Here is a 25,658-nt window from a genome sequence, read left to right on the forward strand (position 1 = left end):
TCCAAAACTTACTAAAAAGTAACGCATGTAACGCTTCGTAACGCCCATAACTAACCGAAAAGTAACGCATGTAACGCTTCATAAAGCATATAATTTACAGAAAAATAACGCATGTAACAATTTCTAACGCCTACAACTTACAAAAAAGTAAAACTATGTTCACACCGGCCGAAAATAACATGTTTTAACGATAGTAATATAAAGTTAAAATCGCACTGTTCACACTAAGAAAAATGGTTGTACCTATCTGCGTTGCCAGGTCATTTTTCCAAAAATATGTGGTAGGCGCAAAAATCTATCTCTATCATATCGGTATCAATACCTCTTCTACATAAGTAGTAGAAAAGGTGAGCGGTCCCACGACAACTTTTTCTCATGTCTATTCAAGCTAAAAACCAAAATACTTATTCAAGCTAAAAACTAAAATACTTATCTGTGTGATCCGTGAATTATCGGTATTTTGGGAGAACATATCTGTATTGTGATATAGAAGTCAAAAATCTGTATAAATACCGAGAAATCGGTATACCTGGCAACGTTGGTACCAGTTTTCAGTTTTGTTTTATTATGATTACATGGCTACTTTGATGGAAAACTGTTGTTGTTGAACAGCTTGTCAATTGACATAGTCGAAAAGTGAAGGAAAATGCTAGCAGGGTTGTGCTTTACTGACAATTATATCATGTTATTTTGGGAAAACATGTTTTAATGTGACGTTTCTGAATATGAAATAACGCAAAAGTAAAACATGTTATTTCGCTTAAAACATGAAATCGGAGTTATAAAATGTTTTAACTCATACTGTGAACATAGTATAACGCAAGTAACGATTCGTAACACATATAAGTTGAAAAAAGTAACGCATGTAACGCTTCGTAACGCCTATAACTCACAAAACTGCAACATATATAACACTTCGTAACACCTATAACTTCCTTAAAAGTAACACGTCGTAACCTGTTTACCGTAAGAATCTAACGCTTATAACGGTTTTTCAACGTTCATAATTCCCATAATAATAATTAATCATAAAATAATAATAACTCATATGATTTGTAACCTTAAATTAAAGAAAATTAACGCTTTCTAGTTTCTTTAACTTAACGTAACGCTTCCCATCGCACGTTAACATCGAGTGAAACGCTTCGTCAAATGGTCGATGCCTTTCACGCAACCTGCCAGGGTTCGATTCCCAACCCCGCACATAGGGTCAGAAAGTGTTTTTGCCATTCGTTTTTTTTTCAATTTTTCTTAGTTAGAACTTAGTTTTTCTATACTGACCATGAGCTAAACTCAAGTGTGGTGATAAGTGTTTTTTTCTCTTCGAGCAATCTTTGCAGTCTATCAGTGTCCGAGCTTGAAGTTTCAGCATCTAGGAGGCTGAAGCGTTGCAAAGGATGATTTCTAAGATTAGGGAAGTCAGGGCTCTACCGTTGGAATACCTCTTTCGTCGTCAACTATCACCAACAATCCTAGATTCAAACAAAAGATAGTACAGGAACCTGACACATTTCATTCTCCAGTTACACTGGAACCAAAAAAGGGAAAGAGAAACCGTACTCGGCAACGGAAAGTTCAGGTTTATTTTCGTCAAGTAGTTTTTCATCACAGAGCACTGAAGAGTCGCTCAGCGCGCTTCTATTTATAACTCGTTTTTGGAGAACCAGTTGCACGTTAGTTGGAATTTTGGAGAGAATTTCAGAAAATATGCAATAAATTGATCATGTCGAACTGCTAGGTGGAATAACCGTTCAACATAAACTGTTATTCGCTGACGAGTCTTTTAGAAAACTAAATACTGTTACGAAAAAATTTGATTTGAAGTGCGAAAATATTAAAAAACGTACGTTATAAACGTACTGTCCTCAACCCTTAAGCACAAACATAGTGGTGTATGATAAAAGTATCAAGATGGTAAATAAATTTGGTAAGCAAGATGAGAATCCTGTTATGTAGCGAAAAGAGTAACGCATGTAACACTTTCTAACGCCTATAACTTATGAGCGCTCAAAAACACCTCAATGAACAATACGAAAAGGTTCGAATGCAATTCACAGTTTACTTTCATTTTCGTTTAGTACAGATCTAAAATTGATGGTTTTAGTAATTATTCAATGTTAAGTGTTAGAGGAAAGGATTGTCGATATGACCATAGTAATTAAAAGAGAAAGTAAACAATGAGGAACTGTCATTTGCACTTTGGACTGTTTCTAATGTAAGACGTTTCAAACGAACAACGGGCGCATTGGAAACGACCCTGTTCAGAACTCAACGCTGCTGGTGACATTTTCTGCTGTGATATGAATAGACTACATCCCGCCTACTTTATAATATGGCATAATGCATCAGTTTTATTATTTTATCATTTAGTTATTGATTCACACATTCAAGTCCCAGATTATCGCATAATAATCAAATGTGTAAGTGTCGGTTTGCGGTTTCCCGCGAACCGCGATTTTTTTCCCTTTTCTCGTGCCTAATTCCTCTACTAACTCTGCACCGTATTTGCTTCGCTCTTCGTCCCATGATTTGTATTGATTTAAATTAAATATAATATGGCATCAAAATTTACATCTACTCTCACCCTTTCAGTACGTTTTCACTTTTTAGGAACTCGTCGGTAAGGTCCAGTCCATTTCTCGGCACAGGACTCTGCGAGTATTGATGGCACTCATCGTTATTCTGTTGCTGTTGTTGTTGTTGTTGCTGTTGCTGCTGTAGCTGCTGCTGTTGCAGTTGTTGTTGGTGAGCGTGATGTTCTCTCATGACCGCCCTCAGTTGTTCCCCGTGGGGATCAAAGGGGGGACAATTTTCGTTTGATCTATTCTCATCATTGCACCTGCCCATTAACGGATGATTCCCCAAGGGTCCCACATGACCACCTACGTGTCCACCAGCTCCTCCCCCAACGGCATTGGAGGACACCACGGCTTGGGCCTGCGAAACGGCCAACCGAAGTGCCGCTTCCGCTTGAGATCTTAAAATCGCTTCCGCCTGCTGGATTCGGATTGCCGTCTCGGATGACGGACCACACGGACTCTGGCCGGCACCGAGACCAGCTCCGGCGCCAACTGGCGAATCAACGGAAGAGAAATTCTGACGATTCGCCAGCGGGTATTTCATTTCGTTAAAATTGATAAAATTGCTCTTCTTTTTCAACGGCCCCAGACTCGGCTGCCCAAGATGATCACCGTGGATCGAATTATTCTTAAAACTTTGTCCTATGCGCATCGCCGTAGCCAAATTGACGACTGCTGCTTGCACAGCGGACGAAGTGCCATCCGTCGGTAGCATCAAATCCGGATCAAACTTCGGCTCCTGAAGCATCATCATACGCGAAAACTGACTGTTGTTGTTATCTCCGGGAACCATCCCGAACGGATTACCGTGACCGCCTGCAACGGCAGCCGCAGCCGCCGCGACATTCGTCAAGCGATGGTTCTCAAAGCCTCCGCCACCTCCTCCTCCTCCACCCTCACCATTCTTTTCCGATCCCATGGTCGATGAATTCTCCGAATAGTTCAGTGGTGAAATGCTATTCTGTGTCAACTCCTTCACCGAAATCATTGGATTGGAACCGCTGCTTCCCATCCCGAGTACATTGGATTCCTTTTCCCGCTGTTCGACAACTGCCTTGGTGAACATATACTGGGCGGCAAACTGGTGTTTCGGATCCATCTTCATGTGCTCGATGTGGGTGATGAGACCTGCAAATGGATGGAATAAAGGGATACGTTGAACTGTCGAGTCTTCAAACGCTCGGACTGGAACCAGCTACTTACCGGACTCGTGGGTGAATACGGCCTGACATACCGAGCAGGGCCACATCTGCAGATTGGAGCGGAACGGAGGTCCGGCTCCGGCCGTTCGTGGATGCGTCAGCAGGTGTTTCCGCAGACATCCCTCGTTGACGTAGTGCTTGCCGCACATCGGACACGGGTGGTTCGCTACTCTTCGCTTCACTGTAGTGTAAGAAAGTGTATGTTTCAGTTCCTCTAGACATTTGCTACTGTACTCTGGTAGTGCGTAGGCGGGGGAATGGATTTGGTTCGGTTCGGTTTGTGGTTGAAAAGCTTTGATCAAGGATGTAGGTTCGAATGAATCCGTTAGTCACACTCTTGAGTAACGTAGATAAAAACGATACCAGCCAATCGATGATACTCACCAGCCACTTCTTTATGCGAGTACTTGATGTGTTCGTTGAGGGCGTCCACGCCCAGGAAGATCTTGCTACATACGTTACACGTCACGCTGTTGGAGTTACTGATCAAAGCTGCATGCTGCTGCAGAACGCCAAGATGCAGTTGGAGTTCCTAGTGGAGGAGAAACAGTAGTGAACCATTGCTGCTAAGCAGCTTCTGGAAGGCTTACGGTAACTCACCTTGGAAGTATGTGTTCGCAGACTGGACTCGGTGGCAAATCCCTTGCCGCACAGATTGCAATGAAACGGTCGGCTCTTGGCCCGCTCGACTTGGGCATCGTGGTTGCGCAGGTGCTGCTGCAGGTTCGACAGCTGAATGAACGCACGGCCGCAGTCCGGCAGGTGACATTTGTACGGGCGTTCACCTAGATTATTAGCGGCCGGATTTGGGGGTCCGGATCGAAATGAGATTCATTAGATTCATGAAATGGGAAGGGGGAGGAAAAAAACCGACAGAACCCTTTCGCCGGCAGGGTTGTAACTTGCGAACCCTGTCCACGAGAGGACTGCCCGAGTGAGTGTTCGAATCCGAGTTCGTCGAGAATGCCTGTGATTTTGCTGTATTGATTTCATAATCTTTGCGTAAGAAACGTTGTCTGCTTGTTTGCAGTTTAGTTGAAATGTACTGATGAATTAGAAATAAAAAGAAATTAGCAAAAGTTTATCATCTTTGCTGCATAACAGCGATCCGTCAAAAATAAGATGGAAGAGTTTAATCTACACCAACTTGTCTTATAGAATAAGTCACATACTAAGACCGTGAAAAATTTTAACTATTAGTTAAAATCTGACAGTCTAGTAGTTATTCATCCGTTGTAAAAAATAACCCTACTCAAGAGCATGTTTGTTTTTGACAGTTTGATTGTTATTTTCGGACACCAGTTTCAATTTTTTTTGTGTGAAAATCAGTCGAAGCAAATACGTCACAAACAAATATTCTAATGTCGTTTTCGTGTTTAAATTTCACTACACCGGTGTAGGTAAGGTTGCCCTGAAACCGTTCGTTTTTGCCAATTGCACTACACCAGTGCTACACTTTTTCTGCACCGATACCACTGGTGTAGCACTCATCAAAAGTTTGGTGTAGCTCTGTGCAATGGAATAGTTTTAGTAGTCAATGGTTACTGTTTATGTTTTCGTCATTTTTGTTCGTTTATTCATGCCTCCGTGTAGCACTGCACCGGTGTAGTGCAAATTAAAAACGAAAACGGCATAAAACTATCATCTTTCAATCTGCACTGAAAAAAATATTGAAAATGTAAGAGAATTCCGCAATAGTTGAAAGACAAAGTAAACAAAGAGAATCTGTCATTTGCACTTAGGTTGTAAAGAAAATTCTATACACAGTTTTTCGTTTCCAACGGTTTTCAGCGTAAAAAATTATGTATCAAGACTGTGAACCATTTTACTAAAAAAAGCTTTACGTTTAATTAAACTCTGACAGTCAAGTAGATACTCCATTATAAAAAGTAACCATACTTGAGAGCACGATTTGCAAATTTACACTGAATTTTTTCTGTGTTTGAGAGCGGTTGTAATTTTTTTTTCTAGAAAAAACAGGAAGATGTGAGGAAGAAGAGGATTATCCGTCGAATCACGCCCAGTTCCAATTGCTGAGCACATAGTTTTATTTCATATTTCTCGGTTGGTTTTCCAAATGGCCGTATGAGCAAGTGACAGTTTCTCTTTGTTCAATTTCTCTTTCGATTATATGGACGCGATTATAAAGTTTTTCTTGGATTTTACAATTCTGTTTGCAAATCGAAGGTTTCGGGTATCATTTTATACAAAGAGTTGAGTGCTAAACGTGAAAACCGCTTGGTGATTAATAGAAAAGAAAGTAAACAAAGAGAATCTGTCACTTGCTCATAATTCCGTGTCATATTATGTTCCGATGTTTACATGCATGGATTCCGGCGCCATACTAAATTTCGTGAGGAATTACAAACACTATCAAAAACGGCTTATTTCGCTGCCGCACAGTTGATTGTGCGTCTTCCATGTCTTTAGAAGAAGTTTTGTTTGTGAAAGTCCGCATCTTTTGATATAATTAATGTTGTCATTAATCTACCTAGAAGTGAATTGAAATTAATTCCGTATCAAATCCAAGTGAGCTACTCATTCGGACTGACATGAGGAGTTCAATATGAATTCCGAATCAATGCGGCTGCAATGCCACAACCGATTTAAAATCAGATTCACTTCCAACCGGTTGATTCGGAGATATGAAAACTTAAATAAAAATTAACGTTCGAATTACTTGAAAAATCACGCGAAGTTGTTTCAAACATCAAATAGTGTATGTTACGCGACATCCCTTAGCGTAAATAGAATCGTCACACACATAAAATTTAGGTGAATTAACAAAACGTCAAACAATTTACGTGAATTTCCAGTTTGAAGAGTTCGATTTTCGAAATGGCTTTGCAGGTTTTGTCAGTTGGTAAGTCTACCTAACCCACTTCCAGTATCTTATCGCTGCTGTTGAATTTTATAAGAATTCGACTTCTGGTACAGGGTTACTGTTCGAAGGTCTCGTTAATTGGCCTGCATCTCCCATTCTAAGAACTTCTAAGTTAGAAGAGGCAATATGATTTATTTTTTTTTTGTTTTCTGGAGTATACATGCTACTTTTGTATGATTTTTATTATTTAAATGAAAATGTGAGAAAATCTCCGTTACAGGTGGTTTAAAACAAGTTTTCACGTAAATTTCAACAACTTATCACAGAAGATAACGTGAGTTAAGATAAATGTTACCGAGATAGGATGTAGAACACATTTCAGTTACATACGACTTCTACCAATATTTGAATCAACAATAGTCTATTTATCATACACAACATGTTATCTACGAAACACATAACTTTGACTGCATTAAATAGCTACTGATGTGATTTTTTTTCTTGAGTGTAGGAATTGAATGAGATAAACGAAATCATCTATTTGTTTTTTTCTTCGCCGTTTTCGTACTGGTATTCGAAAAAAATGGATTTTAGAAACTATGTAAATCAAAAACTTTAAGTTTTCCAAAAATTTTAAATTTTTTGAGTTGTATTTCCTGAAATTCTAACATAAATTCTATATTTTCAGAAACCCAACACAAAGACATCTCTTGGTTTGCATGTGATAAACTGACGTAAGTTGCACGACTATTGCGCCAACACAAAAAATCGACATTTTTAATGTCTCGGTCAGTCGGGATGGTCGAGCACTCAAAAACGCAGTAGCCGAGTAAGAATTCGTTACTAATGTCGTACATGAATGTATATTCTAACTGCTGTCAAACCATTTATTAGAAACCAGTTTCAACGTCATTGAACTGAGAATCGAGTCAGTTTCGAACCTGATTCCCATATTGGGTTTGCTCATACCCCCGTTGCTAAGTGCGAACCTAACACAGTCTCGTGAAAAGTGTTTATTTGATAAAGCTACTCTGAGTCAGTTTCAGTTTTCACAAGCAAACCTTACATAAGTTCTTGCGGGAAACAAAGTGGGTATCTTTTGATCTGTCATTTTTCATCAAACAGACGTTGGTTGGTTTAGCACTTAGCAACGGAGGCTTGAGCGAACCTGATATAAAAACCAGGTTCGAAACTGACTCGATTTTCAGTGCAACAACGTCAAAACTAGGATTTAAATTGGCTTCAAACCAACGGTTTGACAGCAGTTAAAGTGAAAACTGGATTAGGTTTGACATCAAGCGAAAACGACATTAGTTACCCTCTCAGCAGGCCGTTCTATCTTGTTGGTCTTTGAGCGCTTGTTGAACGACATATTGCACGAAATATTCGTTCAATTTGCTGGAATGGTTTGTTGTTGTTTTTTTCTCTTGCAAAAATAGTGTGAAAATTAAGTGTTACCCTTACATAGAAAGAAAATTTGCTGTTATTCTACGTGAAGTATAAGTATTGTGCAGGTATGTAGTGATAGTTTAAAAAATAAGTGGAATGAACTTCAGAAATTGTCCAGTAAAACTAGTACAGTTGGGGGTTCCAACTCCTCATGTAAAAAATGGCTCAACAATGGACCTCTGTCTGCCGGGTTTGTTGAACGAAAAAAATGGCACTCGGTTCAACGGTTTGTTTCAAAATCGGCAAACGAAGGTCCCCGTTGGCCTCCCGTTGAACGATTGATTGGACTTTCATTGGACCAATGATCCAACGTATTGGACCAATGAAGGACCACCGTAAAACGTTTTTTTTTTTCTAAGAGGGTAGTCGCATTCGAAGTCAAATTTAACTTTAACAGTTTCCTATTGAATTGTCAAAAAGTGAAAAAACCACAACCACCACACTGAAAATCAAGTTTACATTTTTTTTGGGAGAGATCGTTCATTGCCGAGCTCTTCTATGAGTTACACAAAATTGAACAGGAACAAATTTTGGGTACCTCTCTAATTTTGCGTAAATAACCGATTACTCTGAGTTCATAGATGTTAGTAACTAGTTGCCTAAAAATTGCGGAGATTCACTTTAGTTGATTTTGGGTAGATATCGACCCAAAATTAGGTAGAGGATGGTAAGTGTGTAGGTTCGAGCCCCGACCATGGAAGGATTCTTAGTGTCAGTAATATCATTGTTCTATCCGTGCATTGATTCTGCACGCTATGAATCGGCTGCGAAAGCTGTTGGAACAGAAAACCCAAATTCTACAAAAGGAATATAATGCCAAGTTTTTGTTTTATAGGAACAGAAATTGTTCCAACAATATATTTGTCAGTATTTTGAACCATACTTTCATCAAATTTCAATCAGAACATTATGGTTTTCAAAGATAATTTAAAATTAAAGCATTTTTTATGTGTTTTATCGAAATAAAGTACAACACACGATGACTTCATTTTGGTACTAATAAATTGAAATTGAAAGATTTAAATTCGGTTCGGTTATTGTTTGAACTCTGTAAGTAGGATCACATACCCACAGCAAATTATATAATGCTTTCGTTCCGATTGGAAATTAAGTCCCACAATTCAAACGTCATAATGTTCATATAGCAGATTTTCTATCGGCTAGAAAAAAGATGTTAGAAACAGATTCAGCGTACTCATGTAAACCAATGCGTAGCTTCCACGCATCGTTGTGTCCAATTTCATAGACTTGAAATAAAGTGTGAATGACATGTTATAATCGATACTCAAGTACGTCTTCTGCATCAGATATTAAATCACCATTTTTTGTATGTGTCAATATGTCGGAAAGCGGATTGAACTCCGTATCTTTTTCCTAGAATAATTTTTTTATTAAATTTTTTAAATTGGAAAATTTTTCAGATATTGTTCATGCTTGATTGTTCACTGATTGAAAGGAATCAAATATTAAGTCAAAGTATAATTTATCAAATAGAGGCGAAGTAGCGATTAGTTTATTGACCTGTAGTTAAAACAACCTAGAGAATGGATATAGAAATGTATTCGTTGAATAACGAAAAACTCTTGATTTTTTGATTTTGAAACCTCAATCAATTTTTCATTTAAAAAAACCGAGTATGAAAGCCAAGTGAACGCATAACTTGAAATTATATTTAATCATCTTAAAACAGAAAACAAACTGAAATTTTATCAAAATATGCCTTCACTTATGCTTGATTTTGTTTGGTTGATTTGTCCAGGATCATTATATCGATTCTCGTCGGCTTGGAGTAAGATTTTTGCGATCGGTCCTCCCCTTCGGGAAGCGCAGTCAAAATCCAAAACCAAGTGACGAAAGAGATTTTGCTTTTCCATACTGACCTACAGACACGCTATGAAAGGTCTGATTTTTGCAATTCTGTTTTTTTTTCGGTAACCTCCATCGTTCGGTATCTGCCTGCGTTTATTTAGTGAAAAATTTAGAAGGTTACATTAGTCGTCAGCTTAACAGAGCGTGAATAAAAAAAACATGCTAATTGGTCATTCTAGTAACGCCTACCGGTATGCAGCCGAGTGTGCTGCTGGACGTGCGACAGCTGCTTGAACTTGCGATCACAGTAGGAACATTTGTACGGTTTCTCGCCGGTGTGGACCCGGATATGCTGCACCAGCTGGTGGTTGGAGGAGAAACTCTTCAGACACTGCTGGCACTGGTGCGGTTTGTTCTCCGGTGGAGCCAACTGCGGCAGCAAGTTCTGCACCGACAGGATATCACCGGTGCAGTTGAGCTCGGCGGCCGCACCCGGCACGGCACACAGGTCCCGTACGTGCTGAATCTGCATTCTGACTCTGAAAATTGAAAAACGACATCGAGAGAGAGAGAGAGAGAGAGAGAGAGAGAAAGAGGGAGAGAAAAAAAGAAAGCCACACGGAGATAACCCCGAAAGGACCGATGATTAATGCTGTCTAACGGTAAGGGCGGCACGAGGCCTCGGTTATTTAGTAAATTATGTTCTAGAATATTTTTTTATTATTAAAAACCATGTTTGGAATCAAATATAAATATATTCACAAAATGTAAAAAGGTAATGATAGATTTTTGCAATTTCCGTTTTGAGCCGGCCCGGATCAGGTGTTGTTTAAAACTTTCGACCGCCCTTTTTGCAATCGTATTTGTGCTAGTCGTACACCAACAGCAGCAGCAGCAGCAGCAGTAGTAGTAGTAGTAGTAGTGGTAGTGGTATTAGTGGTAGTAGCGGTGATAGTAGTTATTAGTGACGGCGATGGTGATGGTAATGCTGCGCGAAAACTTTTCAATTTCGCGCGACTGTGATTTGTTTAAAAACCACCCGTAATTAGATAATTAGAAGCGCGTTCGTTGTTTAATGAAAACTTTCACCGAGCCCAGCGTGGAATGTACGCTCTCCCACCCAGCATCATCATCATCATCATCATCATTCTCGGCGAAAGCAGGTTTCCCGGGATCTGTGGCGGAAGCCGAAAGTTCCGGATAACGGTGTTTAATAGCGCAGAAGGACTGGGACTAAGCTCTCTCGACTCTCGGTTGTTTCCAGATAGGAAAAACCGAAAAACCATACATCAGAACATAAATCTCAGTCGGCAAATCGGAAGAAGAAACGGTCCTACTTTGCAAAGAAAAACCCCCCGGTCGGAACGTTTTAAAACAACTGCTTTCACACCCCGCTCGACTTTTCCCAAGCCCCGTTTCGCTTCGCAAGACAGGGAACAGCGCAGAAAAGCGCCAAGTCACACACGTTAACCGTGCTCCGAAGTGCTTTACAGTCAGAAGGGAGTTTCAAATTTTTATTAAACAACTAACACCTCACCGACCGACCGACAGACCGACCGACCGACCAACCAACCAAGCAAAGAAGACGACGACGACGACGATGACTTCTGGCGAACGGCATAAGAAAAACATGCGTGGGTGGTTGGGTAATTGCTTGCAGGCCTCCCCCGGGAAGGGATGATAAGATTATTCTCGTTCGCTACCCGGTTTCTTCTTGCGACTTGTGGTACCACAAAAACGAAGGGAAGAAAATGTGTCTGTGTGTGCCGAGTAAAGAAGCCGATACCCGATGGTGAATGGTAGGAATGTTAGAATGAATGGTAGATTTGCTCGAATGGGGTTTCTAGAAGGGATCATCTCTAGGTTGAAATATACTCGGAAAAAATCATGACGTTTTGAACCTGTGCTAATCCTGGATGAAACGTCAAATGAGATTCGTTTGTGCTCTGAGGCGTCTAAGGCCGTTAACCATCTCGCGAATTATTTTAACTTTTTGTTGAAACTTGACAGTCGACTAGTTATTATGTCATTGTCAAAAATAACCCTGCTCGATAGCATAGCTATTTTTGACCGCTCGATAGTTATTTTCCGACACTGAAAAAAATCTTGCGAAAAAATTCTAATATCAGACCTTTAGTAAAACTTTCGTGTGTATGATTTCTTTTTATGCTTTCAGTCTTAGGCTGTGAACTATTTCGCGGTTAATTTTAACTTTTGGTTGAAATCTGACACTTGAGTGGTAATTTTGTGTCGAGTAGTTAAATTTAACTAAAACTGCGGCCCATTTCGAAATCTTCCGGACGGATAGTTATTTAGGGTTTGTTTTCCACTGGAAATAATTTCAACTAAAGAATTTATATTAGAAGTTTCAATGCAAGATTTTTTTTAACCGCTCGAGTGTCAGATTTTAACCAAAAGTTTAAATTAACCGCAAAATGGTTCAGAGCCTTAGAAAGTACCCCAATACAAAATTCCATTACATTGTCCAACAACGTAAGTTTATTTTAAAGTTCTTCTTACGTTCGCTGGATTGCAAAACTTATACCACTTAACCCAAATAACTTTCCATCCGTCAAACTTTGAAATGAGTCGAAGTATTAGTTGCATTTAACTACTCGACTAAAAATAACTGCTCGACAGTCAAATTTTTACTAAAAGTTAAAGTTTTTCGCGAGATGGTCCACGGCTTAGAACAACGGCCCATTTTAAAGTTTGATGATTGGAAAGTTATTTAAGTTTATTTTGCACTGAAAATAATTTGATATCAGGTAATATAATAATGGCAATACAGAGAACGTAAGAAGAACTTCGAGAAAGACTTACGGCTTTTGACAATGTATTAAACCTTTCTACTTGGGTGTTTGCTTTTACTAAAAGTATTAAATGAAACTACACAGAAGACATTTTTGCAAAAGACCTGCAATTGAAATTATTTTCAGTGCCGGAAAGTAACTATCGAACTGTCAAAAATAACCACACGCTCATTCAATTTTACTCTCAAGTGAGCAATTTGTACTCACTTTTGTTTATTTAGTGCAAATGTCAAAAAGTGAGTAATATTGATTTAGAAGACTGAGTAACTTTTACTCAGTTTCTAAATTGACAACAAGTTTTACTCACAGGGCTTTGAAAACGTTGTGTGAAAATTTACGTTCAATGATTTTTGAAGAAAGGAAATTTGAAAAAAATGGAGCAGGTTGGAGCCAAGGCAAATGAATAAGTCTATCGAAAATTAAAAGGTAATATTGTTATACCTCCTAATCCTTTTATTGATTGAAGTTTTTCGTTGCCACATTTGTGCAATCTTCGTTCCAGGATACGTGATGGGTAAGTCGATGCCTATCACACAGCCCACCTGGGTTCGATCCTCAACCCCGCACATAGGGTAAGAAAGCTTTTCTGGCCCGAACAGGTGAATGACCTTAAGGTTAAAACCTCTATAATTGATTAAAAAAAATGTTGCACTGTTTTTATTTTACACGCAGTTTCGATTATAATAAAGAATTCTTTAGATACTTCGAATGATATTGTTTAATATTTACTCACCCGAGCTAATTTTCCCATTTATAGCACTGAGTAAATGTTACTTTTTCAAAAGGGCGTATAAGCAAGTGACAGTTTCTCTTTGTTTACTTTCTCTTCTATTAATTACCAAGCGTTCCACGTTTATCACTCAACTCTTTGCATGAAATGATACCCGAAACTTTCGACTTTCAAACTGAATAGTGATATTAAAGAAAATCTTTTTAATCACATTATAATAATCGAAAGAGAGATTGATTCAAGAGAAACTGTCACTTGCTTATACGCCCTAATGAAAAATCAACCGAGAATTTGACAACTACAGTATTTACTCAAAAGTGAGTAAACAAGCTTCACTCACTATAGAGTAGTTCCACTTTTAACGAAAGTGAGTGAAATTGTACTCACTTTAGAGTAACATTGAACGAGCGTACATGCTTCCGAGGAGAGATGCCATTTATACAGATTTATCTGTATTATACAGTACAGAGTAGAGTACAGATTTTATACAGATTCCCCAATTCAATACAGATTTATACAGATCTCATTTGTTACTTCTTTATTAACGATTAGTCAATATTTCTTTTTTTTGCGATACTCACCTAACCAGAGACCATTTTTGTAGAAACAGAAATTGAAAATTATAGACTGATAGTACTCAAGGGAAAGCAAGGATGTGAATATATAGAACGAAAAGGTGAGACATGACAGAGGGTCATTGAAGCAAGCAGAAATCTATTTAGTAACTGAAATTTTACCTTCTACCAGAGGAGTCGTGCTTAGGCATCTGAACAATGCGAATCACTCGAGTCTCTGGTATGTCGGAAAGTAGTGATAAAGGTCTTTTACCATTTACTAACCGAATCGGTAAAAGACCCTCTGTCACGTATCACCTTTCCGTTCTATATATTCACATCCTTGCTCTGCCGTTAAAATCGTACCTTGAGTACAATCATTCTATAATTTTCATTTTCTGTTTCTACAAAAATGGTCTCTGGTTAGGTGAATATCGCAAAAAGAAAACAAAAAAAAGAAAAAAAGAAACTTTACTGTCTGAGCAATCTTTTAGTATTTGATTCCACTGACGAGATAAAAGTCTATCAATCAACGGACAAATCACCATATAAAAATCTGTTGTGAAATCCATTTATATTATAATTTGAAACCAATTTGAACTGATATTCAAGGAAGTAATGGTATCATGAAACTTTTTTGTCAAACTGAGAATTGTATGACCCGACTTGACGTTGCATTTTGGGCGTTGAAATTCCATGGAATTACAATTCAATTGTTATGAATAAAATAAATTTAAAAAAAACTATGGAACTTCGTCGTTGAATATTCTTGTGAGCGCGGCAATGACTGATTGAATCTACCATCCTGCAACCACAATCTATTGGAATAACATCTTTTAGCATAATTTTGTTGTACGAATTTCATTTTATTAGTGAATACAGATTAATACAGATTTTTTATACAAAAAAAAATACAGATTTTCTATGAAAATATCTGGCATCTCTGCTTGTGAGCAGAGTTATTTTTGACAACGACAAAATATAACTGCTCGACTGGCAAATTTTAACTAGACGTTAAAATAATTCGTGAGATGGTTCACAGCCTAAAAAACAACTAGAAAATAAATCAACGCCAAGAAAATGAAACGTTTCATATTTTGAAACGTCACTTCCGATATCACGGACAGTGAATTACATTTTTCTTTTTCGTCCGAGTTGTACTCTACCGGAAAAACAATAAAACAATCAAATTTCATTACAAATTTTCAATGCATTTTTTTCGGTCATGGAAAAAAATGCTTTTATTTAATTAATTTTTTGAAGCGTGGGATAAATGCATTACGGTAATTCCCAGCTGTAATTTCCAGCAAAGACATCATATTAACAAGATGTCCAGCTCTCAGATTTCCCGAACAAATCATTGGCAACATCCTTTTTTTGCGAGCATGTCGCCCTCAGGCGAGTCCGCATCGAATCTCGTACATAGAAGTAAGGGAGAGAAATGTCAAATTCGTGCGCGCCAAGATAGCAGCACTGCGCATCCATACAATTGACATGATAGGTTGAATGTGATGCCGCGCGATGGCGTTGGTGAACTGAAGATTGATTTTGCTCCAAGCTGACAGGGTCTGTTTCAAGTCAACTTTTTCCCACTTTGTTGCACTTTTCATCGATTTTTCGGTTTGATAGACAACTGTCACGTTTTTCTAAACGGTCAATAACAGAGATGCCAGATTTGCAGATTTGTCTGTAAATCAGCAGATTTCGTATATATTGCTGCAGACATAGTTTGTTTCAGAGTTTTTTTTTCGGACAGTTCTACTACCAAATTTAAAACTGGTATACGCTGCCGTTTTATTTTTTCTATATTTGAAACACGAGTAAAACGTTGCAACAGAAGGGAAAAATATTCTCGAAAGAAACATAATACCAAAACTTTACTATTAGAGTGGTAAGTTTTTTTTTATAATTTCCAGATTCCAGATTCTGGAACTGGAGAACCTTCTAGTTTTCTAGCTACAGATACACAATTTATGACAGCGGTAAAATTTAAATATGGAAATCTAAAAAAATATATCTGTGAAATCTTGTACCGTTTTATTTGTGTTTCAAATATAGAAAAAATGGAATTGTATCGTATACCAGTTTTAAATTTGGCAGCAGAACTGTTCGCAAAAATAGGACTAGGCCGACTTGTTGAGGCTACATTCGTTTTTGTGTTAGTTTTAATATTTGAATCCGGAAATATAATAAGTTAATGTTGCAAATATTAAAACCTTTTCTTAATCCACCTAGTGGAGTGACAATATCCCTTCTATGACATGAATTTGACCTGATAATTTCCGACAAAAGTTCAATCAGGTTACATTACAGATTATAATATTTTTTGAATTTTTCATATTTTTTCCTGCACATATTTGGATCAGGAAATTGAATATGAAATTACTTTGGCGTGGATTCAAAAGTCTTATTGAACAAAAAAAAGTCAGTGTATTCGAATTTGGTTTTACGTCTAAGAGGGTTTTGAATTGAAGTTTCTATTCAGCTTCTATCGTTCCCAAATAGCTTGTTAAAATTGACATGTTTCGTAATTGATAAAGAACGGTTATTTTTGTTGCATTTGTGATTTCACACGTTTTCGTTATTTTACTTCTTGTGAAACCAACTTTTCGATTAAAGTTAAAGTTCCAAATCGGTTTCAAACAGACTGTATAATATGTTCATTTTTTAGCAGTTTCATAAGCACCTTTACCTTAGCAAATATTACTGCTGTGAAATATTTCCGACTAGAATCTTGTTTCACTGATCAGTTGTATCAATTTTCAACCAGTGAAATTCAGGAAAATAAATATTATTTTAGTTGTTTTTTGCGATCCTGGGGGTTTCCGTGTAAATCAAATAGTTGACGAAAAATGACAAAGCCTAAGTGATAAAATATTGATAATCATAAAATCAGTCAAATTTTACAATATAAATACTGAAACAAATTTAATATCCAGTCCTACACTGAAAAAAACTGACTTTAAAACTTTGAAATACATTTACAAATAAAAATACATTTATTTTTGATAAATAAAAATTACAGTGTCTTTTTATTTTAAAAACTAAACATTTATTTTAAAAACTAAACATCATCCAAAACTCAATTTTAGAGGAGATTTCACAGAATACCCGGTTGTCCGATATTTGCAAAAAGTATCAATAATGGAGAAGACAAAGTTTCAGTTAGAAACACCTTTTTCCTAAAACTACCCGCCTTACAATACATGGACGGTTGAAAGAGAACATAATAGCCAACCTTGGGACAAAGTTTCATTGAATTCGAAAGTGGTGATCTGTTTTTGTAAGTTGACATTAAATTTTGAAACCCGTTTTTTTTTTCAGTGCAGCATTCGAATAGACGAATTTCGCGCAAATGCGTATTCGGAGTTGGCAGCATATACTTTATCGAAAAAAAAGCCGCATTGCTCACTTTATTTTTCCAAAGTTGATCTACACAGCAAAAAACTATGAAATTTACAGGTGACGCAAATCTACATATGACTCAATTCATAAGGACGTAATTCGTAAAAAGACTTAAATTTTTACAAGAATGATTTGAATATGTGTCAAACACACCCTGTCCATCGAGCAGGCATGTAATTTTACATGTTTCAGCACTCAAAAGTATGTCTCAATGCATTAAATATGTGTTAGATCTACCGTAAAAATGAGTCGTTTTTGACGCTCCTGTGTGTCGGTCTCAAAAGACGTAAATTTACACGATTTTTTTCTAGCTGTGTAGACAATCTTTTTAAAAGGACTAGACGCTTTTATCAATAGTTTGCAATTAGTTATAGTAGAAATATGACAAATCCTAAATAAAATTGTTGTACTGGTGGGGTTCTCAGAATATGTCTAATTTTCGAATGAATATACTAAAAAAAATACGAATCGAATTTTACACTGGAAAAATCGATCTTAAAATGTTTAAGTCAAATTACAAAAAAACGCCTTTCTTTATTTGAATGAAATTTTGTTCCAACATATATTATTATGTTCCCTGTCAATCATCCATGTATTGTAAGATATGCGTTTTGAAGGGAAAAAAGTTTTTCCAACAAAAACTTTTTCTTATCCAGCACGGATACTTTCCTGCAAATATCGGGCAACAGGGTATTCGGTGAAATTTTCTCACAAATTGAGATTCAAAAGGTGGGCAACGCGCAAAAATTTGAAAGAAAAGTACGTCATCCACAATTTTGACACTATAAAACAAATTCTGAGAACGAAGTATGAATTGTTATCACTAAAACCAATAAAACAGCAGATAATTTTATTGTTTTATGAATCCCACTCAATATCACTACTCGAAATTTCATTTCACGATTACTCAGAAAAAAATTTCTCATTTCTCAGCTGAATTTGAAAATAATCACCATGCTTAGTTAGATGCTTCCCACTTGGGCAGCGCAGCAGTTGCAATAGAGTGATCGGGATTCATAAACAGCGTTGCCAGATTTTTCTCGCTTCGTCAGGCACTCTAACGAACCAGATCTTTTGCTAGATTTTACAAATTTTCCAAGAGTTACAAATCAGATCTGCCCAGATGTGAACGGTTTTGGCCTCCATACGATAGGTGGTGAGACCTTTTTTTTGCTCACTGAAAGTGAATTCAAAATTTCCTTGTATATAATCGGACCCAAACAAATACAGATAAATTTTTAAGTCAGAGACAGATTTTTGAAAAAATGACCTGGCACCCCTGTTTACAAAACTGATGAGTTGCCTTTTCGGCGACTACTGCGCAGCTCTAGCGACGAACCGAGAACTGAGCAAGCGTCGCCGAAACGACAACTTTTCAAAATTTTGTTTTAATCAATCATGCATGCACCTTTGAAAAGGAGATATTTTTGCGGTATATTTCATTTTAAAACTTTTTCACTGTTATATATCTTTCATTGAAGATATCCAATTTATGTAAACAGTTTAGAAATTAATATACAATCAGTGCTATGAATTAATTAAATAATTAGCTTAGCTTATCGCCACTAGGACTTAGAACTAAGTAATGGTGATAATTTTCAAATTTTGCTTGAAGATTCAAAACTACATCATTAATGATACAGTGGTCTTCCACGCTATATGTTTGATTAATATTTATCGAGAAATTGAAACATGCAATATCAAATTCGAAGAAGTTCGAATTCGAAGCCAATTATAAATCTAGGATATTCCCACAAAATGCGCGCAAAATTATAACCGCTTGAGTTGAACGAATCGTCTCACAAAGCATAACAGGCAAAACCGACGCATAGAAACCAGGAATATTTTTTTCAGTAATTGAACGCAGTGGGCTTACCGCACGTTTTGTTGGCTTGTAAAAGAGAATCTGATTTGATATATCCATTCTTTATAGTTATTGATTAGTGTTACACTAGAAATATGAACCATTAGCATTTACAATTGACTAATATGAGGTTATATGTAGATATGTTCTATAACACAGGGTTATATGTATATGCTCGTGTGTAACATGTTAAAAACGTATATACCTGAAGTTAAGTATCAAATATAGATTCTCCTGCTAAAGAACTATTGAAAACAAAGAAAATATTGAAGTATTTTCGGTATCTTTACCAGTACCAAACAGTAATTCATTCATTCAGACTTTCATTATCGATTGAAAAACTGTTGAAATAAGAAATTATTGGCCATTCACTAGACAACGGATATGTACCAAATAAATTCAATTTCCATAAACGTATGTATTTTTGAATTGTGATTCTGGCACCCGATTATATGAATCTTGTATGTTTCAATATTCTATATGAACGATAATACTTGGCTTGTATTCATTTCATTCAGTAGCCTGTCTGGATTAAATTTTTAGTTTTGCTACAATCTGAAGTAATATCTATTTTTTTGATATTACACAACAAAGCAACCTTAGAAAATGCGTTGAAGCCCAGATAGGAACAGACATCGGAGGTTTCACAAAAAAATTGAAAATCCCACTCTCATTATATTAGATACTAACTAATTTATTTTATTGTAACTCGGTTTTGAAATGGTTAACCAATAAACCTTATAAAAAACCGATTTCTTATAATATCCAATTTTTTTTGTGTTCAACCTGTTGTTACAACACAACTCTAAATGCATGAATTCGTGTCATTTTTTGCTCAAGAATGCCTCCGAATTCACTGTGCATTTGGCTTCAAACACTATTTTTCAGTTCTAAAATCATCCCCGTGGAACGGAACAGTAACCGTTTAAAGACAGTCCCAGAAAGTATGGACGCAACCAAAAACCGTTGCCGTTTTGCAATTGTTCAGAATCTGCCAATTTTTATGAGTGCGTTCTGTTCTTTACACTCTTCTCCAACCACTTGTGCAGTTGTTTATTCGTTTTTATTAGTTTGTTTCGAAATGCGTGGACTTTCAGCAGAACAACGTCGAAAAATGGTGGACAGAACGCGGACTGTCACTGAGAAAGATAGCAAAAATGGAACGAGTAAGTGAAAAAGCCGTGCGAAATGCAATCAGGAAGTTCGGTGAGGATAACACCTTTAAGGATAAACCGAAAACGGGTCGAAAAAAAGGTCCTGCTAATCCTCAGTTGGATAAACGCATACTGAAGGCATTCGAGCAAAAGAAGGAGGTTTCAGTTCGGGATGTGGCCAAAAAAGTGGGCACTTCGAAGTCAAATGTTCTTCGTGCTAAAGAACGTTTGAATCTTCGAACCTAAGAAGCAGAAACAACCAAAACGTAGTCCGAAACAAGAAGCATGGATCAGGCCGAGGGTTCGAAAGCTGTACAATACGATTCTTGCTGGAAATTTGAATTGCATAATCATGGACGACGAAACCTACGTGAAACTAGATTACTAATCCTTGCCGGGACCACAATATTATACGGTGCGAGAAGGGCAAGTGTTAAACCAGTCCGAGACATCGATTGAAGTCGAAAAATTTGGTAAGAAAGCTATGGTCTGGCAATTAATTTGTAGCTGCGGTAAGATTTCGAAACCCTTCATCACCACTGCTTCAATGAACAGCGAAATATACATCAAGGAATGTTTACAAAAACGACTTCTACCCATGATTCGAAGCCACAAGGATCCTGTTGTCTTCTGGCCAGATCTTGCTTCTTGCAACTTCTGTACGGAATTTAATGAGGAACGTTCGCAAGAAGGTGCGCCAGCTAGTCTACAATGGCTAAGTAGAAAATGTTGAGATTAATATTCTGTTGTTGTAGTCTAATATTGTCATTATATCGAATAAAATTTGAATATCTAACACTTGTGAATTATTTACAGCGAAATCAAAGTGCGTCCATACTTTCTGGGACAGTCTTTATACATTTCAAAAACCAATTACGGCTCGGAATAGTAAAATTTCAAAGTTTTAGTAATACTTAGTTGCGATAAATTTAATTGCGGAAACTTAAATGTTTTTGGTTTTCCGCAATTATGTCCCGTTGTTAATAATTGATCAAAAAACGCGACGCGCGCACTCCATTACATTTCACCTTAGGGTATCCTAAGATTAGGCACTCCACTTTAGTCTTTCATCATGTTTGTGTGAAACTTTATAGTCGGTTTAGCCTCATAGGCACTCCGGTTTAGCCCCGCGATTCCTGAAATATTGGATTTTAGATTGATCACTTCATCGCGACTTGGTACGAAAACTAACAAATATTTCTTCAAATCACAAATTGGGAATGGTAGCTAAAGTTTGAAACTACATAACGATATTGATAACGTGGGTTAGCCCCGGTTTCCCCTATATTATAAGTGATTTACTGAACTTTACCGAAGTCCATTAGCACATATGGGTTTGCTAGGTTAAGGTTTTAAAAGAAAGGAGAAAATTAATTTTGAAAATTTCAAGAAGATTATTGCTGTAAATAGTGTGCCAACTTTTACGTAGAAAAGTTGATCATAGTAGGCTTGCGGAAACGTCACTTGAGAACTGTAGAACGCTGTATGTTTCTAAAGTATACCATTGAATAAAGCAGTTCCCACACCGTCACAAACTAATTTTGGAATATGTCGCTTTCAAAATACTTCGGTTAAAACTGCAAACCTGATCCGAAGAACATTCCGACCGATCGAAATAGATTCCTAACCTCTAAAAAAAACACCGAAAAACTCCTATAGGTTCATTTCAGCGCACCACCAGCATAGCTCAAAAGATCCAACAACCGCTCTTCGTTTGCTCGGGTTAACAAAAACCACACCACACAGTCTCAACATTCCTACGGGAAGGACACGAATCGAGTACCACCCTGGGACAAACCCTGGAACACCGGGTGGAAGACAAATGTTGCTGCACCTTCGAACAGAGAGCACTGGTAATTTATTTCATTTTTTTTTTGTTTTCGCAATGCTATTTTTCAACGGTCCTTTTTTACCCACCCCCCTTCCCCCTCCTAGCACAGAATGATTGCAATTTTCGAGTTTCATTGGATTCAATTGGTTGGCCCCTTTTTGCCTGTTGTTCTTTTTCTGGTTGTTGTTGTTGTTGTTGTTGATCATTTTCCTCACCTCGACAGCGTTCAATTGCTTGTTTGGCCGTAGTAGCGGTAGTAGTACTAGTGCTAGCGGTAGGGTACTGAAAACTGCAGAAATACTAGCAAACATTGGGACCCTCGCTGGGGTCCGAATCTTCATCAAATGCCGTAGGTGAAACACAAAAATCATATCCCGCTTGCGTTTGGCACTCTCGTTTGGTTGTTTTTTGGTCTAGTTGATTTGTTACAGGCGTAGTTTCAACCATGAAAAAGAGGTTGTTCGTTTTTATTTTTCGTTTGTTTGTTTGTTTTATTTTTTGTTTCTGTTTATTTCGTTTTTTTTTTTGGTAATTTGTTTTTTGTTTTTGTTTGGCTTTTGATTTGGTTGGTGTGCAAACCAGTGCTAACCTGCTGGAATCTTATCTACACTACCTCTGGGAGATTTGAGACTTTAAAATTGATTCAATCGAAAACATTTTGCTCTTTTGCTCAATTATCACAATTTCGCACTGGTTGATTTTTTCTCTTTCTCTCCGTGTGTGTGGGTGAGTGAGTGATTTATTTCGAATGGAGCCGCACGGTCGGTCGTTGTTCGAGCGAAGGGAAAATTTTGAATTTTTTTTTCTAAGAAAGCACTTATCTTATTGCACTTGATTTTTTTTTTCTTTGACTGAACTAAAGTAAAAGCCGAAAAGTGAGGGATTTTGTTTTTTTTTAATCAAATTCCTTCGACGAGGATCCCCCAAGAATGCCAAAAAACCGAAAACGGAACGGTGAGGCCGAGTTTTTTTTTCGTTTGTTCTTTTCTTCCGATTGCTACTCGGTGTAACACGAGGGTGGTCCCCTCCTCTGTGGAAAAGGGACCTCAGAACGTCGCGCGGACCAGAACTACAATTCACGCACTTTTCTTCCACGAAAGTTGGTGAAGAAATGACGGTGCCGCGCGTAAGGATGATGCCTTTAGCCGTCGCGTCGTGAGCTGCTGCTAGTGCTGCTTCGGTGCGTTGAAAGGAAGAAGTTCATGCATGTGACGAAAGTTGTTTAATAACTGCAGCACAATTTTACAACAAAGTTAACGCTACACCGTCCGGAGGCGCCGCACTCACACACTAGCTTCTTCGTCATCATCGTCGTCGTTGTTGTCGTTGTCGTGGTCGTGGAAGTGCAAACGAAGGCAAAGGATTCAATGCAGAGAGGGTGGATGTGCACATCCATGCTGGCTGACCGCTTTGCACGCTCACACACACGCATCTTGGACAACGGAATCGCTGGAAATGATTGAAGCAAGTGCTTGAAAATGAAGGTGAAATTCGACAAGGGGAATAAAGTTTGGCCAGGCCTGTTCGATCGATCATCTTCAGTTCAGTGGAAACGACAAAACCTAGGAAACCAAGAAATGGACGAGGAAGTGTTGCCAATGAAACACAATCGGAAATCTTTAGACTGAGTTTTTCCAATATCCGAAGGCACAGGTTTGTAGTTAAGTGAAGAAAACTGCCGTCTACTGAACAACGATGAAATTTACAAGAATGAATTCATTAAAAAACGCTTTTCTTCTGTTTTCTGATACAGCAAAAGGATATACTACTTCTTTTTGCTAGAATTGGGTTCATGCCACTACTCTACTAGTGTATGCCGGAATTGGTATTCGACTGATTCGGTGCATGTTGCATCCAAACACAATATCTAGAATTCATTTTTTTTAAATAACATTCCTCAGAATAACGTTTACCGAAACAGATCTTCTACCAGAAAAGCATCTACTAGAAACAACCAGTCCCACGAAAATAGTTTTCCAGAACGAACTAATTTTCAGAGGATTTCGGGAATGCTCATTAACTATAATTTTCAAGGAAATTATGCTTATTTCAAGCTTTTGTAGTCTGAAAAAGAGGGTTCTGAGAATAACGAGTTTAATGAAAAATAATCAATCAAGATAATGGATATGAAACCATTTAGCTTCAATTATTAAAATTCAAATATAACTTCTTTACATTGGGTATTAGTTTCCGCATATAGTATATAGTTAAAGGTCATTGAAAATGGTCGCGGTTTAAAATTATTTAGTAATGCCTTTATATATCATAAAGACAAACAGGATAAGAGATAAGGAGTGTATCGAAAATAAGCTATCCACATACATTTGTGTTGTACGCATGTATTTGTGATGGGTTTTTATACTCAGATCACAGCGTGCTGTGCGTTTGGTTGTCAGCTTTTGTTTGTTTACATGTTTGTGCGTTTGAAATTCTGCGTTTTAAAAATGTCGCATATTGAAAAGGAAGTGAAAATTAAGGTTCTGGACACATGGCTAAGTGAGAATAGTATTACTATGCGAAAATTGGTGAAGCGGTTTGGAATTCATCATGCCAGTGTTAAAACCATCATTAATAAATTTGGGGAACACTATTCTTTGGATGAGCTACTAGGAAGAGGCAGAAAATCCGGTTCTTTCAACCCGAAACTGGACCAGAAAGTGGTATCTCTAATCATGAAGAACAAATCAATGTCAATACGTGATTAGGCCAAAAAACAGGAACGAGTGTCGGAATGATCCAGCGTATCAAGAACCGAAATCACCTGAAGACCTACAAAAAAAAATCTAGAAACAAAGTGTAGAATAGAAGAAGCGAGCAGCAACAAGGGACGGAAATTGTATTCGCGTCTTTTGCAAAGTCCAGAAGCATGCGGTTTGATGGACGATGAGACTTATGTAAAGGAGGACTCAAAAACCCTTCCAGGTCCCACAATGCTTCACTGTCGTCGTTGGGGACAGATCGATTCAAGTGGAGAAATTCGGTCGAAAGGTACTGGTATGGCAAGCAATATGTTCCTGTGGTTTGAAATCAACCATTTTTTACACTACCGGAACTATAAATGCAGAAATATATCGATCTGAGTGTCTCTAGCAGAGATTGCTGCCTTCATATAAGAAGCATAGTGCACCCCCACTGTTTTGGCCGGATTTAGCGACGGCTCACTATGCCAAAACCACTCTCAATTGGCTTGCGGAAAAGGGTATAAATTTCGTTGAGAAAAATATCAATCCACCAAATTGCCCTCAGCTTCGACCCATCGAACGTTACTGGGCAATCGTGAAGAGGGTCTTCAAGAAGACTGGTGAGGCAGCTGGGAACATGCAGGAGTTCAAAAAAATTTGGGCTCAAGCGTCCAAAAAATGCGATGCAACACTTGTCCGGAACATGATGTAGAGCGTTCGATCAAAAGTTCGAAAATTCTTAAAGGAATAACTTAAATTTCAT

The 25,658-nt window shown here is 37.6% G+C and overlaps 1 protein-coding gene across 7 annotated transcripts in view; it reads right to left on the reverse strand.

Annotated features, from left to right (window-relative positions):
* Positions 1 to 2,321: 2,321 nt before the first annotated feature.
* LOC131426157 (PR domain zinc finger protein 15) overlaps positions 2,322 to 25,658 on the reverse strand; it is a 37,203-nt gene continuing 13,866 nt past the window's right edge. For 4 of the 7 annotated variants that reach the window (XM_058588629.1, XM_058588631.1, XM_058588630.1 and 1 more), the window contains exons 2-6: positions 10,113 to 10,402; positions 4,382 to 4,566; positions 4,166 to 4,313; positions 3,783 to 4,073; positions 2,322 to 3,707 (exon numbers count right to left, since the gene is read on the reverse strand). In XM_058588629.1, coding sequence (XP_058444612.1) covers positions 2,581 to 3,707; positions 3,783 to 4,073; positions 4,166 to 4,313; positions 4,382 to 4,566; positions 10,113 to 10,395 — 2,034 coding nt within the window. In that variant the 5' untranslated portion in view covers positions 10,396 to 10,402 and the 3' untranslated portion in view covers positions 2,322 to 2,580. Of the gene's footprint in view, positions 3,708 to 3,782; positions 4,074 to 4,165; positions 4,314 to 4,381; positions 4,567 to 10,112; positions 10,403 to 22,429; positions 24,222 to 25,658 lie in introns of those variants that run through there. The other 3 variants (XM_058588627.1, XM_058588628.1, XM_058588634.1) reach the window with 3 other exon arrangements.

Source organism: Malaya genurostris, chromosome 1 (genome assembly GCF_030247185.1).
Source record: "Malaya genurostris strain Urasoe2022 chromosome 1, Malgen_1.1, whole genome shotgun sequence".
Classification (NCBI taxonomy): Eukaryota; Metazoa; Arthropoda; class Insecta; order Diptera; family Culicidae; genus Malaya; species Malaya genurostris.